The 17,000-nt window shown below is 40.1% G+C and overlaps 1 protein-coding gene across 1 annotated transcript in view; it reads left to right on the plus strand.

The window, feature by feature from the left end:
• Positions 1-17,000, plus strand: part of LOC128708456 (allatostatin-A receptor) — a 30,451-nt gene that overhangs the window by 8,804 nt on the left and 4,647 nt on the right. Inside the window, exon 5 of the mRNA XM_053803435.1 lies at positions 14,950-15,068. Coding sequence (XP_053659410.1) covers positions 14,950-15,068 — 119 coding nt within the window. The remainder of the gene's footprint in view (positions 1-14,949; positions 15,069-17,000) is intronic.

Raw genomic sequence — 17,000 nt, forward strand, 5'->3', positions numbered from 1 at the left:
CAACCAACGGTTAAACCATCTACTGCGTAATTTGAGTCGGTGGTCAATAACCATAAGATCATCGTATAGCTCTTCTAGTTACGTTAGCCATTGTAACGGTTCATCCATTGTACTTCCATAAGTGGTTAAAATTTGTTCTGGTTATGTACAAACCTCCTTTGTTTTGCATAACCTGTTAAGCTAACTACAAATAAAGTTAAAAATAGTACTGTTTAATTTAGCCCATTATAACCCGTAATCTTAATCCAAATGTAACGATGCTTTATATTCTATCTAGAAATATCCCAAAATTGGATGAAGGGACATTGTGTTCATCTAGACATGATAAGAAGTCTAAGGAGATCTAAAAAGTAAAAACGGGTTAAGTAAACGGGTGTAACGGGTTTAGTGCATCCAATAGCTCTCTTTGCTCAAGTCCACTAAACCATATAACTTGCTTAAATAAATTTTCCTTCAAATTGTGAACCTGTCAAGGACAATGTTTTCAAGAATACTCAAAGCCAGTTCTTTCGTATGTTGAAATACGTCATTCATGTTCGTGATGCGAGCGAAACCCATTTCTACATCACCACTCACCCGAGAGGCAGTCCTTTGATCAGCATTTCTTTGATATAACGAGCTGTTGCAAATACGCAACACATTCCCAACGAGGACGGATATCTGTCTCACTGTTTGAACGTCATCCTTTTTTTTTTTTTTTTGATGCTGCTCATATGATACAACGACTAAAAAACATGGGTACAAGAAATAAATCCACTATGTTTCCACCACCGATACACACTGGTTGCTGTTTCGCACCCAGCCAACATAGTTTTCCCGGGGATACCGTGATCGACCGGAGAGGTCGTCTTCTAGACGATGTGGTCTTATTTATTGGAAACAAACTTGCCTGCTCGTTGAGCGTGTGTGTGTGGGTGTGTGAGCGCACACTTGCAGGCACAGCAACGCAATCCATTCGATGTACATGTTGCGTTGCTCGTGTAACGAGCGTGGCAGGAGTTATCGTTATTTCATTATGCTACAGCAAAGGTATCCTCATCTTTCGATACCGGTTGCTCATTAAAACCAGCACTGCATCGCAATTCGATGATGGGCCTGGGCATGGGGGATTCCTTTTCTCCAACCCATAAAATGAAATTGGTTCGAATCTTTTGCGTTTTTGGACCGTTTTTCATCCATTACTATGGCTACGGCAGTGGGATTTGACCACAACGGCTAACGATGGGCACATAGAACGAACCGTCATACTTCTTGGCTGTAGTGCGGTGCTAAACGGTAGCCGGAAGCACAAAGAGCGGCCCTACGGGAAGATGTAATCATCGTTACCACACTTCGATGCATTTCCGATTGATTGTACTGTTGTTTGATTTTATGGGAAAGTGGGTTCTCCAATCCGTACCACACGCACGCTGTGAGCTATTAAACCGGCCAGAACCATGCAATAAGGGTTCGTCGGCTGCTCAGGTGCGTTAGACATTGCTTGTATCGCGATGATTCTACAGCACGCATGGCAAATTGAATAGGAAATTTAGAGTTTTTACCAATCCACTCAAGGAAAAATTCATCATACAAACAGTATTTAACTCTATTTGGCACACGCCCAAGTACCCGCAAGTGCAGGAATTCCTAATTTTATTTGCAAATTATTGAATTATGCACGGAACGCGCAAAATTCGCCAGAAAAAGCAATTTGCGTCACCCATTCAACAGTAATCATCAAATCGGGTTTCAACCGCCATCATCGAACGAAGATGATGATGATGAGGGCGCGAAAAAAATAAAACGAAACAAACAACGGGCAATAAAATTACATCGTACAGCAGCGCACACATTACGACAATTGGTGCGTGAAATTTCGGTACCAATAAAACATCCACACTCTCTTAGATTGGGCAATACTTGGGCAGAATGTATTGCCCAAAAGGCGAAGGGAGTGAAACCCACTCACTTGTAGATTCCACCATAACACATATTTCCAAGCCCATTATGAACGTTGCGCAGTGCATTTAAATGGGGGGGGGGACCAGAAACCTTGCAAAGAACCATGCCGACATGCGACGAGAACAAACTAAAGCCTAGAACGAACAGGAGAGGGAAAAGAAACACGACTCCTACACACGTTTCACCGGAACTTTGGCTGAAGAATATTTTTATCTACGCGCAAAAGATGCTATTTTACGAAGCGTATCCCGCCACCACGTTGAGGCATGCGGTTTCGAACAACGAACGGCTTAGCTGTACTGTTTTTGCTTAGCTTCCGCATTTTTTTTTATGCGAAAGTTTCGCTCACGTTTCAGGCATAAGATTGAAAAATAATTCCGAAAGATCTTGTTTGTAGTTCGTGAGCATGAACAGAGGTGATGGTGGAGTGTTTTTTTTTTGTCTTCTATTACTTGCTTTTCGTACCAAAACCTGTCACGAAGTAGCATCACTTGATCTCTTCAACACTCGGGACAACACCTCTACTGTGTCCAAAAAGTGCATTGAGCTGTAAATTTATTCATCCTCCCTTCATTTGGAGTTTTGTCAATGCGAAGTTTCAAAGGGAAACTTGTCTCCAGTAGCTTTTCTGGTTGGCAAACCGCAGTCCTTGCCAAAACCTTTATTGCGTGCCCAGGCCAATGCTCGGTGTGTAAGTAAGCGAAAGCGAAATGATGAAATGAATAGAAAAGTGGAAGCATTACATTGTACATTCCATTATGATTTTTTTGTTTTTCCAAAACAAAAAAGGGCTTTCAACGGTACACTTGAGAATGGGTCGAATGGCTACAGCTGAACACACTTTGAACTACTCTTTATTCATAAGAAATCGGTGTTTTGACGAAGCGAGACCCTACTCTGAAAGCAATCTGGAACGAATGCACGCCCAAGGAATACGCTGTTGACAAACACAACGATTGCTTATGAGTGCAATTTCCAGTGCGAAATTGACCATTATGGTTCCCAAATGCAGTATTAAATTATGTTTACGCAGTGCACTGAACCGTAACGGATTTATCAAACTGCCACCCGATACATAACTGAATCAACAGCATAACCGCAGCCGTCATCGTTCAATTTGTGCATGATAAATCTAGCCACATGCCCGCAACATACCACATGCTGATGTTCATTAAACTTTAACAAGAATTTATCGAACTTTAACCTCGCCACCGATGTGGAAAAATTGTTATCAAGCGGAAAAACTTTGTATCGTAAATAAAATTCCTCCGTGCATCTTCCGTATCATGGGATGAAAAAAAAACTCACACACACACACACTCGTTCTCTCTCTTACACACACACACACATACAAACAATATAAAGCATCGCTCGTAAACCATCGTGCAAAGGGTTACGGGCTCACTTCGTTAGGCAATCGGACATGTTGGAGCACACTTTTTCATACTTAGACGAAGGGTTGCGCATAATCTTCTTTCCATTGACCAGCCACGATTCGCACCGAGAATTTTAACGGTTTTTTGTTTGTTTGTCGTTGTTTTACTTTGCCAGAATTTAACGCGGAATTTATGCGTGCCTCCATCCGGTCATTTCAAATCCCAGCTTAGCGTGGGAAAAGCCTTTGTCCTGGGTAAATGTTTCACCTGAACCTTTCCGAAACACCGGAAGGCCCAAAATTTGAAAAAAAAACGGCGCAATTTGATCTTTGAATTGGTTGGTAGCTTTATCAGCAGATGATGCAAGCGAAGCGTAAAATATGAGACAGGATTTTTTGTTGTTATTTCACCACCGACTGTATGCGGTGCTACTATTAGTTAATTAATCATTATGCAAGTGAAGGTAACACAGTGTGTAGTGACCCGTAACAATCCTTGCATGGTTATGACCGTACAGCTAATCAATTAATATATCCAATGGTGGGATGACGGTTGATGGATGGATTGGTAATCGGACAGATATGTTCTGGCTCGAAATGAGTGGGTGATAACCTGGACTGCTAACAAAATGTCTGAACCGTCTGGTCTGCATCAAATCTGTATGTTGTGCTAATTAAGGTCAACCTACAAATATCCCAGCCCTGTTTGGTCTTCGCATCGGAAACCACTAATAAGGGCAGCAGGTAAGCGAACCAACGAGGGTCTAATTCACGTTATCTGGGGATTTTATCATAAACGCTTCCTTCTTCTTGGATTGGGCCCGCCAACCGTCCCCTACGAACCAGCTTTAATTTCCGTACCGTGCGCACTAGCACTAATTACAGACAGAACCCCATCCCATGGTGCGAATGTCTCCTGAGCTTAATGATGTGTCGTTTAGCTGCTTGACTTTACTTTCTACTCATCTACGTTGAATGGACATTTTTTCCTGCGTCGTTTTAATACATGTTTGATCTGTGTCATAAAGTTATTGCACGTTTATGGTCCGTCAGCTTACATTTTATCTCTGTATGTATAAATATATAATTATGAAAGCTCACATGTTTAATGGCCATGAACAAACCACTTTGCTCGTTATAAAGTTACAAAACGCTTCACTGTGGTTCATGCTCAACCACCACCCCAGTTCTCCAACTACTTTCTCCAGGGTGAGCGTAACACTCACTCGATGTCCGGCAAACAAAATTCCTGCTTAAAGATGCAATCCATTGGCTGGATGAAGAAGGTCAATTCCCCAAAAACCTCCGGCATTCTTCCAACGGTGGGTTGAAAATTGCACCATAAAATACTCGATCGTCCGATGTTTAGACGATGGTACAAAATTTCGGACAAGCTTGGTGCTGCTTGCCCGACACACAGTGCGACACAAAGACGGTGCGACAAGTGTTCGCTTGTGTTGCTTGTGGAATTTCGTCGAGTGTGGTAGCGGTTACCGGGGAGAGTTCTGCAACAGGGACGACCATTCTTGGGAAGGATTAGCCCGAAATGTGTCCATAGAATAGAACGGACCAGAGCCACAGAGATATTGCATGACCCACGCCCTGAACCCTCTCAGGACTGATGGGTCATTGCAACGTGCAATCATGCTACTTGTTTGTACTGTGAAGAAATTGACAAATGTCATTTGCCAAAAAGTTGTTTCTTTTTTTGCAATTAGCACTCACTTTGACACTTCTTGGGGTTGTTTTTATTTAGTTTTTCTTTGGGCGTGGAGTTGCATCATGTCGCTAACGTGCCAATAGAATTGTAACAAAGTAATGCAATTATAATACACTCAATTTAAGCATATTGTAAGCATATTTATTTTGTTACTTTAAAAATGTAAAACATGAACTCTAACTTACGCTAATAACAATTAAAATTATACAAAAAAATCCGGTTGTAGTAACTACAATTCTTATAAATAAGCTCTCCCCAGTTCAAATGAATCATTTTCTTTGTTCTATCTCTACTCAAATTTAAGGAACTTCCGCTTGTTCTTAACGGTCAAGTATCACAAAAAAACGAGGTTCATGTTTTTTTTTTCTTCTAAAGGTACAGACCTTTTTTTAACCATTGTGATGTATGTATTGCTTATGATATTGTATGAGTGGGACTGAGATTGGTAAAAGCGTACTTAACTAGAAATGAAAACTCGAAACGATATCTCATACAAATACAATACCTGATAGCAAAGTGCTTGATGACTTTCAAGTGCATGAACACAAAACTTCACAAGTGCAGGACCAAAAGCCCCAGACCGTACTTGATGAACTCAGTGCTATTTTCAAAGCGGATAGAACCTGTTGACCGTTTGCTCCTTAAGTTTCGGGAAATGTGTTATCGTTTTTCCGCACATTCTGGGAGACAGTTGCATGATTTTCTAGCACAAAGTTTTACAATTTGTTTATTGGTTCGTACAGTTTAGAGATTTTTAATTCATTTTCCTTTTTCATTCGTTCGAACTCAAAGTTGGTAAACGATAAAGCTTCTTCCCGAATGCTTCACAATTCATTAGTAATCAGTAAGTTCATCAGTGGCTGAAGTGCCATATGGGGAACTCTTTTGAAGTGGAATTTGAAGTACCACGATGCAAAGTGATATATGCATTAATTAATATAAAGCACAAGCAGACAGACTTTGTGTACAAACGTATCGAACCATTATGGACAAGTTGTGCAACATTTTTTTTTTTTTGCTGTGTTACGTTCTTTATTCATTTTAATCATCGCACGTTTTAATTAAATTAAAGTGCATCACAACGGTTACCCATGAGTAAAGTGGCTTCTCGGTTGCTCCCTTATGCCGATGCTTCTCGCAACATCCACAGGATCTAAGGTCAACTTATAATTATGGAAACTAATGTTCTAGCTCGTTGCGTTTAGTGAATCGACAACTGCGAAAGCGAACAAACGAATGTAAATTAAATTCATTTTGACTGCAAACAGTCAAACAAAAAACCGGCATTGAAAATTCCCCACACGGAAATGGTTTAGAATGTGACCACCGGGATATTCTTACCGTCCGTTCTACCGGTGCATCTCGCACTTCCTGTGCTGCGTTGGAACGTTGGTACATTATAATCCATTCATCGGTGCGCGTTTCCGGTAATGAATTGAGTGCAAACAGAAACCCATCCTGACCTACCGGGAAGGTCACCGGTAAACCATTGGATGGTTGTGCTATTGCTCCGTTCCGGGAATGAATTCCGGCACCACGTGGAATGATTATTATCCTCCATTGTTGGGTCTGGTGTACGGACGCTAAAACAGAACACAACCCCTTTGAGCGGTAGCGTATGAATGGCAACTGGAATGAAACGAATTCTCAAGGACAACAGTAGGCACCATGTTCCAAGAATGAGAATTGTTCAACGGCATCTTGCCACAAATCATTTAAAAGTTTCCAATTCGCATCTAAACAGGCAACATGTCACAACATTTCCATGGCAACGGGTGGGACTAGTGGTTCGTACAGAACAAAAACAAAAACGAAAACATTCAACTGTCAAAAGTTTTAAAGTTAATTTAATGGTACGAGAAAGAACGACGCATCTCGGTGACGCCAAAGTGTGTGTCTGTGGAAGTGAATTTGTTAAACAAAGCAACACGAAAAGAACTCGAGAGACGGGACACTTGCACGACTTGATTGACGTATCGTATAGCATACGATATTAATTGCTGGCTTTGCTTTTGTCAAAACCTTCCTGCTGCGTGTCTGTTTGAATTCTTTTTCCATTGTTTCGGATGTTCGTGTTTCCGTGTCGACAAAAAAAAACCACAGTACCCCGCGCTGGAACTGCTTCACCCATCACATCCAAACGACTCGGAACTTTATCAGCGGTCACACACAAAAAACTTGCTTCGGTGCACAAATCTTTACTACTCAACATTTTACCAACATGACTTTCCCCGTTGTCGGTAATGGGAAATTCTCCTTTGAGGATATTGCTGCGTGGATTGTTTTACGTGTCAGTGCAATAAACAAATCCCAAAGAAACTGACGTCTGGGGCTGGTGCTCGCAGCAAAGCTCCAACTCCTCACCGCACCGGACACTTGCGTGCGGAGGTTGTTTTTTTGTTTTGCTCGGTAAAAGTTCAAATCTAAACTTTCTATTTTGGCGAAGATCCTGCTGAAAGTTTTGCCCCTTCCCTCTGACCGACCGGATGAGATGACGCTCGATGATTAGCTGGAACTGGTTTAGAGTTCTGACGAAACTTTCGTTCTTTCATCACGCATTCCAAAGTGTCAAATTATCTTTGTCCCGAAGATGGTGAAATGATAACGGTGGTCGCAGACATGAGTGTTGCTCCAGTTTCGAACCAGTAATCAACGCAGTGGGATGAATTGCGCACCACGGTAATTTTGTTCGTCCTTGGGAGAACAAATTGGGACAACCGGGGTTTTGCTCTTCGCAACTCTTCCTTTTTACAGCGCATACGGGCCAAACGTCATCTTTGCTTTTAAGATTTTCCACAAAATTAGTTTCATTCAAAGTTTGCCCATGGTTTCTTGGGAAAGTTTGATTGTTTCTTTTTTTTTTGTTGGTCTGGTTCCTTAAATAAACCATCCTTGAAAAGGGATTTACTGATTGGAAGTTTAATTGCGTGGATTTTGCTGTTCAGATTCGTGATTGTGTGTGTTCACATGTGTTCAATTTGATTTCGAATATGAAATAAAAATGCTAAATAACGACAATGTTAACCCTATATTTCCAATACAGTGCATGTCATAACTATATGAACACTTATTACAGATAGATAAAAACAGCTTTAGAATAACATATTCAAAATCCAATATCAAGTCTTTTCGTATTTTCCAACCAATATTGCACGAGATATTTCGAAAAAACGATTTTTCCAAAATACAATGACACTTCGATTCAAACCCCAGTATTTAACACTAGACAATTAGTTTGAAAACGCCAATAGGTACAGAAGTTTTTTTTTAATTTATTTTAACTAAAACTTGTTTTGTAATTTTTAAATGTTTTTAACGCTACATAAATTATGTATTACATTTTGTATAAAATCCGTGCAAAATATACGTGCATAAAGTAAGCACAAAAGACCATCATCGTAGAGAACTAATAGGCGTTAATTAGATGTTAGTTAAAAAAAAACACAACGATTTTTTTAGAGTTATCTCTTATGATATAAGATATTTAAGGTACATTACAAAAAATAAGTTCCCATATAGTTATGGTAAGCACTGTGTAGCATCTTAACACTCCTGCAGCAAATTTAATAACAGATCCTTAAGTTGTTGCAATACCCGAACTAATTGGTTAGTTATTAAAATCATTACTCGCAACAAGAAAACCTTTATAACACTATGTTAGTGCAATACCTTCATCATAAGCATGTACACATTGGGAAGAATTACAAAACAACCTCCTGCGAAGCAGCCAAGGACGGATGCTACCCAACTTTAGTGCACTTTGCAACAATGTTTCGAAATAGAGCGAAAAACTCGCTGTTCTTTGCACGAAAAATTCCACAAAATCAATCGACGAAGATAATCACGCTTCACTTATCGCTTGCTTATTACATCATTACACAAAACAAGCCTTTTCACTAACCCACGCGGTGCCTTAGCTGTGTGAAGATTAATTGATTCGCCGTATCAGGCACATCTTGCGTGCTTACTTTTCCCCAATCTAATCAAACAGAAAAAAAACCTGCATTGTACACGTCTTCGTGATTGCAAGTGAACGAAGGCGTGAAATTTGTTGCATGGAAAAGGGTTTCGTCTTGCCAGTAAACATCTTCCGGCAAAGTGTGAGATGAACACAGATATACATTCCCTTGCTCAGATAACATCGGTTTTTTTTCCTATACATGACGATCACTTCCATCAATATTTTTCGGTTGGTAAAATGTATGTAAATTGGAACCCATGTTCTATTCGTTCCATGTTAAACCTCGTTTAGGTTGGTTTTGTGCTTTCCATACACTGTGTGGTAAAAAGTTTGCCGCTCACGCCCGTACGTGGAAGTCCGTACGCAAATCATTTCGTTTTTTGCTGCTTTTTTTCGCCTCAAATCACCCACTCCGCAGTGGTTGAATAATTCTTATCGACTATGTGGTTAACTTTGATTCTGGATTGCTGCTCCCCGGTGGCTTTTTTTGGGCCCCAATTGGATAAAGCTGTACTGGCTATTTTAAAGCTGGACGGAGCTAAAGTTAAATGCATCTATTATGAAACCCACGAGCTCTGTGGTCGGGTGCAAGGACGTACGGAAGGGGGCGTATACGGACAGGCAAACACCACATTTTACCGGATTAGCGCAAATTCCATCCGTCCATGGAAACGAATTTTCCACATTGCTACACACTTGCGCAACGTCTGTATGAAAACCTGTGCAAGAAAGAGAGCCCGGGTGCATGTATGGTGTGATGTTATGAGCCGAATTTTCAAATTTCCCCCCAAAAAAATAAAAAAATAAAGTCCATACTGAAGCCCCAAGCCAGAATAGGATAACCGCCACCATTCATTCCTGCTTCTACAACGGTATTATCATGTCAATTTTCGGCCTTGGGATGTATTTCGTGGAAAACAGAATGAGTTTGCATCATTCGTTTCGCTTTCTGTTTTCGCTATGATCCTGCATTTCCGTAAATGGCCATATCAGAAGGCATGATGTGTAGCCGCCTTTCGGTACGATGGGATGTTGTTAGTAAATAATGGTGAAATTTTTCGACTAGAGAGAAAAATGTAGAAATTCCTCATCGATTTATTGAATCACTACTAATGATTGTGTGTACCGTCGCTAGAACACGGCGAAATATATTCAAATATTAGAACGATTGTGGCCAATTCGTGTATTACAAATTTATCAATTCCACTCTCAAGACAATTTTTATGGCCAGATTTTAGATCCACCAAGGTTAGCCAAGTTAGGAATTGTTTAAGACAAGTTTTTTGACGATCTCTATGACTTACTTATGTGTTTTATTTTTATGTAGGCAATCTATGCTAGATAACTTAAATAAATTTCATTACGATGTAAAAATATATAAACACATTAGTGAAATACTTTATTAAAAGCTTAACTACAATCAAATCAAAGTTTCAGAATTTACTGATGTTGAGATCTTTTCATCTTTACACGAGTTTTGATCATGTATGTAGTACGTATCGAGTTTCTATTGCGGGATAAAACAGTTTCTCACACGACAGGACCAGTACCAAATCTGACCCAGATACGGAAACAAACCCAAATTTATTCTAAAACCAATCGTTGTTGGGGTTTAGGCTCTTTATCTTCCGTTCGATTGTTCATCTTTAACAAACTGTTCGTACAGTTAAGTTACGGAAGGAATTCTTATCGCTATCAATTCCTGTAACTTATTAACATACCCATAGTTAGGTCAATAATCAGCTTAACGTTCAATAGCTTCGGTCCAAACTAAAATGGACCTTTTGCAGTGTGCGGTACCGTCAGTATCTTTGAAATATTATCGATGAGACTAGGGACTGTTTTACATCGAGCTTTATGATGTTTTTTCATCATCGCATGCATTAAAAATCTCCATACACTTTTTTCTAGCTCGATATTTTTTTCAGAACAGCTTAAAATTTCTTCACGTAACAGCTAACAATCCTCCTTTCACTGATATGTTTTTAACGTACCAAAAGTGTACGAAATTTCGCTCTCTGCCACCAAAATGCTTTGTATTCCTTTCGGTTTAGTTTTTTTTTACTTTCAAAAGGGATTGAAACACCACCGCATAATTATTTCACAAACCGGGAGGAAAAACAACAAACAAATTTGACGAACAACATACCCTGTGACGAAAACCAAGGATCGTGACCATTGCGGTAATAATGCCGGTTTGTGGTGTATTTTGTTTCGACCGGCTTTTTTACTCATGTTCACGGAAACAAAGCAGACCATCGGCGAAGGGCTAGCTAATGATATGCGTATTTTAATTGTTTTGTCCAAACCAGGGCTCCAGTGTTCCAGAGCATTATTATTGAAACATAAAACCGCATTCAACACCTGGTGGTTTCGAGGTTTTCGTGTTCTTTTGATCGTTATTTTTGAAATGTTTTAGTACCTTGGTTTTATAACCGTGCGTTGTTTTTTTATCGTTTCTCACAGTGTAACATCAAAACAATAGCATCCACTTGGTGCAGTTTCTGGTTCAGACCTGGGAAATTGGTACGGAATCGAACCGTCTGTTTTGATCGGTGTTTTGTTCGCCAAAGCAATGCATTAACATCATCCATACAGGATGTAAAATAATTCTATAAAAGTATATCATTAAATCACATGTAATTGGCAGAACAATCTTTTCATTTTCAGACACAGTTAGTCGAACGGTCGGACCTGTCACCCAAGTCATGGGTGCGATCGGTGTTTGAACACTAAGCACCATCAAATCGAGTTTCACATTTCTGCCGGCGACTGAAACGGTGTAGCACCTTTAGCACGCCGCACTAAATTGCTGCCCGTGCATGTACCGTGCATATGGAACCGATCAAATGTGACTGTATTATGCGGTGTGCGATTACTTCCATTCAACGAAGGTGGTAAAAACCATTTCTATCTACACTAGGGAGGGAAAAATATTATTTCATACCGATAACGTGCCTTCGTATGTGAGAGAGCACTTATTGTGTATTGATTTTGTGCAAAACATCCAAAAGGATGTGTGGTGTAGTCTATATTGCTATGCATATAAAAATGATCGTTTCGTCCTTAATGCTATGAATCCTTTTTCAAGCGGGTACGGTGCTTTCGCGTGAATTAAACATTTAAATGCAACACTCCCAAACCACACAAAACATTAAACATTAAACCCGCACAACACGATTAACTAGAAATGCTCTTCAAACGAGTGAGAGTTCTACCAAACCGGGTTCCAGAAATCAAACGAATTGCTGCACAGCAAACGTTACGCCTGCGTTAAACTTATTTCGATCTCGATCCGCTTACGGTCGATTACTGAGAAATTATGATTACACTTTAAGCTACAGGCGAATAAACATCGACCACGGCGAAACACAGCCCGGAACCGTCTTCTTGGCAACTGCCCCGAGCAAAGCCACTCAACTTTACGCTTTGAAGGCACTGCTGCCATTCAATTATGCTTATGCTTTGCAACCCAAACGTTCCCGTTCGTCAAACGTGTAGGTTGGAAAGCGAAAATTTGCTGCAGGTGACTAAACTTCTGTGTGAATTTTCCAACCTCGCAATGGCAATTGTTTGATGTTTTCAAAGGAGTGAGATAAAATGATCTGGCTTTTATTACCCAAACGACTTTGTATCGGATGGAGCTTTTCAAAATGTCAAAACACCGATTTATAGTTCGATGCAGGAACGAAAGGGCCCACAATCATGTCACGTTCTTTCATCGACTAGAAGTGGTTATCGTATTTATCATTAATTCATCATCTGAAAACAGCCATGATGCTTGGAAAGAAATTGTTCAAAGGGAAACATACTGTAGGTGAACCTTTACAGTGCAACATTTTGTACTCTTTTATCCAGTTTACTGCCGACAACTTCGTTCTGACTTACGTAGTAACAGCAAATGTATTCACGACAGGTACTTAACTTCTAAAGATTGCGACTTCACTGTAGCACTCACTGCGGCTTGAAATCGTATTAAATCAAATCAATGGCAAAGTGTTTCTTGGGACGACACACCTTCAAAACGGTAGCCGCAGGTGTCCACAATGCACCACTCAGTTTGGTCAGAAGTCACACGCTGGGCATGGATACAAAAGCTAGCTTGATCTTGATGTTCTCTATAATCCCAGAGAGTGAATTGGCTTTACGGTTCGCATATTGTATCAGCGATGATTAGTGGGTGTATCAAAAAGTTTCTAAGGTTTTTAAAACTCTTTATGCCACGTGCCAGTCGTGTGTCATACTGCCGAAAACGTTTCTTCTGTTCTTTAACAAAAAGAAAATTACGGATTACTCCAGAAAGCTTACTTTTACAATGGGAATGAGTCATGTTGAGTAATGGCCATAATCAGAAGCGGATTTATTCATTTCGGGGGCCCAAGCGGTGGGAACAAATTGGGGCAATAACTGTTTCCAAAAATATAAGATGTCTAATTTCAGTTTTTTAGAAAAGTTTTTAAAACACGAAACAAACATATCATACGTAGTCGGAATATCATGTTAAATTAAATTTCCGAACATTAATTATTTCATCTTTATTTATGAAAATTGGAAGCTTCATTTATGAAAATGAGGATAATAAATCAATGATTTATTTATTCTAAAAGTAGCCGATATAAAATCGTTTTTTTGTTCTAACGAACCTTACAACTTTAATACATATCCCTTCGTTTCAAAACCTTACAAAACATTGTCTTATTAAACGGTGTTCACAGATAGCACACTTGGTGTCGATGTTAAGTCACAAGCCATACATTTGAAAAGATGTGGTTTTTGAAAATGTGGTTTGGAAAATAATTCTTTTCAAATATGGGTAGAGAAAATCCCTATATAAATTTGTCTTTATGCATACTTTAAGTTTATTCAACATTGCCATCCGTTTAAATAATAGTGTAACATCTTTAAAAAATTCCGTCCAGACCATACTGCTTGCACACTGTTGCACTGTGCAGTTGCAACCATTGCTGGGTATCAAACCTAGCCAATTCGTCTGAAGCTCACATTGAAGAAAAAGTGTCCTAGACAAGAATCAGTAGCTTTCTTTCAGGCAAATGTTCAGCCTAAGGTTGCTACTTTAAAACAAAAAAATTGGAAAACGGTTGATACAAAATTCGATTCTCACTCGCCTTAGAGTCCTACTATTCGACTACTACTTGTTATGATTAATGGAAAATGCTTTTAACGAAATGAGCATCATTTTAATCGAAACAATCACAAATTTATTCGATTACCCTTTTGGACTCAAGAGTCACGAGTCATTTGTGGGAGATTTGTGCAGGAATCATTAAACATTCAGAAAGTTGAGAAAGCCTAGCAGAGAACTTATGTACACACCCAATACAGTACAATCCGGCTTGCTGGATACGGTTCATTATTTCACGAAACTTTTGCTGCATGCAATCAACATAAATGCTCACAGCTCACATCACAGCATGAAGTCAATTTCCTGAGTAATATATTTCCAGCAATGGGACGGATTGACTTTCTAACTATATGACAAACCGGGAACTAGCTAAGCTATAGTAGCAGTCACATCAAGATTGATCACGGTGACAAAATATCACACTCATTTACAAGAGCCATCTTCCTACACAATGTAGTATTGGTGATACACAACACACAAAGGTACATTGGTGCCATTCTGCATTACGGGGAATATTCAATCATTAGCTTCATTCGCAATATTCGTCACACATTCGGGAACCGGTGCCGGTTTCCAATGCATAGATGCTAGCTTACCGTGCTGGGTGGTATTTCACCTTGCTCATCACATTACCACCTCGAGGGATCGAGGACCTGTATTTGCTCGTGTCAAATCCACCCGTCCGGTGTAATCACTTCAGCTGCCATCTACTCGGACGCGTACGCATCGTCCCCGAACGTGTTTTTGTGGTAGTTTGTTTTCATGTCTCGTTTTCTCTTCCTTTGGCACCACTTTCTGCCACCCGCCAGGTGTCATTTTTCCTGTCATCGTACGTGGTACCACTGTCACTAATATCGTTCCTGTACATGGGGATGCTGGCACGCCTGTGGAAGGGTGCCCCCGGAGGTCGCGCATCAGCCGAATCCAGGTATGTATAGTGTTTTGTATGGGTCTGTGTGTGTTTTTTTTATCTTTGTTTTGAAAGCCGTATCGTTTGAAGCAAGCCAACCATTATGATTGTCTTCCCACGAGACTAACCCGGTAATGCTGGGAAATCATCACAATGCTCCTGCTGCCGACATGCTGCAAACGTCAGCAAGCCACCGGCCAAGCCCTATTTAATGTGACTGTCAACATGCTCCCATCCTCTTTCGCACCAATCCAACCGCCAACCGGTGTTGTCGGGTTCCTCAGCGCAGTAAACAGTGGAACCTGTAGCATAATTAGCACTCGTCGCTTGGTTGATCAACCAATTTGGGTGTTATTCAATTTTCAGCTCTCTGCACGGCATTACCAGCGGTGTTGTGATCGAGGTCCGCCGAGTGATACAGCGCCTTGATGGATCAACATACATTTACTTACTTCTATCAGCGCTCGGTGCCAGGCAAATGCTCAATATGTCCGGGACACGATACACCGAAGTAACCAGTAATAGCGTTGCCATCATCTGTTTAAATATTTAAACGTTTAATTTGCAATTTTTCAACATGCTTTTATTGTGCCGTCCTCCCATTCGCTCGTCGCTTATCGGTGTCCGCTCTCGGAAACTGTGCATCAACGGAAGCAACCAAGCAACTTCCCAGAGTCGGTTTTCTTCGACCTAGAACACATTACCGACCCTGGGAAGTGTGTATTTAGGTGCACCAATTTGATTTACGTGCCATCAAAAAGTTATAAGCCGTGTACCACGGTACCAACGGCATTTGGGGCAGAACTCGGGCTCGGGACGGTCGGCTGCAATGAAGTTCAACCGAAGTGGATGTTTATGAGTCTTCATTAGAGTGGTTTCAGTTGCTTTTTGGTGTACGAGTGGGTGAGACACGAAAAAAAACATTAAATTACCAAGATGCTTCGTGTTCATGTTTGATGTGAAGCATAACGGTCGGTCGAGGTTAAGTAGAGTAGCTCTTGCTGTTAAACTATCATGGGCACAATTTTATGTCCCATGATGTACTGCTTACAGTTCTTGCTGCATATGGCAAACTGAAGTTTAAGCTTGTGTTTCATTCATCCTTCCATTCTGAAAAAAATACTTTGCAGACCGATCATTTAACTATTTACTTTAATTTTATTAACTTTCACTTTAACTTTAACTTACTATTTGCTAAGTAATAATTCAATTTCACTATTATTAATTATTGTAGTTGATTGACAGACAAATAGAAAGTCAAATTCTTCTGTGTCAAGATTCTAGATTTGAAATGATTTGGAAGTATACTAAATGTTTTTAATAACGTTTGCAATGTTATTGTTTGCATGGACTGGTTTTGAAGAGGGATGAAAAATCACCATGACGGACAATTGAATGTAATTAAATTTATTTAATTTTTGTTGTATGGCTGATGGTTGGGCCTGAACATGGTCCTTAAACCTATCCAAACATATCCAACCCTAAAGTAAAGGAGCTTTAGTTTGCTTTTAAAACTTTGCACAGAAGAGCAGAAGTCGAAGTGTCCATAATACTCATTAAAACTACGCATCAACCCTAGCAATGGTTCATTATGGCTGTACAATCTTCTTCGCGGCGGGGAAGCTAACATTTGCTGGTTTCTTATAGTTCTTTCTGAAGCCTGTGACTTTGATTTTTGTTAATAAATCATCAGGAAAAATGCATCGATCGGCTATATGCTGAGCAGAACCATATCAAAGCCCATCCCAAACGTTTGCGTTTGGAACGGACTCTTCATGTTGGCCTCCAAACTAATGGATTAAATCCTCTTTTTAAACTTTGTCCCAAAACAAAATTGTCAATCGCATCTGATCGTCACGAGCGGCTGGATTGCGGCTTGAGACTGCAACATAGCCAAGCCCATCTAGTGCAGGTACTTCCTCACTATTTAGCCGACTGCTTCAACTTCCA

The sequence above is a fragment of the Anopheles marshallii genome, chromosome 2 (genome assembly GCF_943734725.1).
Source record: "Anopheles marshallii chromosome 2, idAnoMarsDA_429_01, whole genome shotgun sequence".
NCBI lineage: Eukaryota > Metazoa > Arthropoda > Insecta > Diptera > Culicidae > Anopheles > Anopheles marshallii.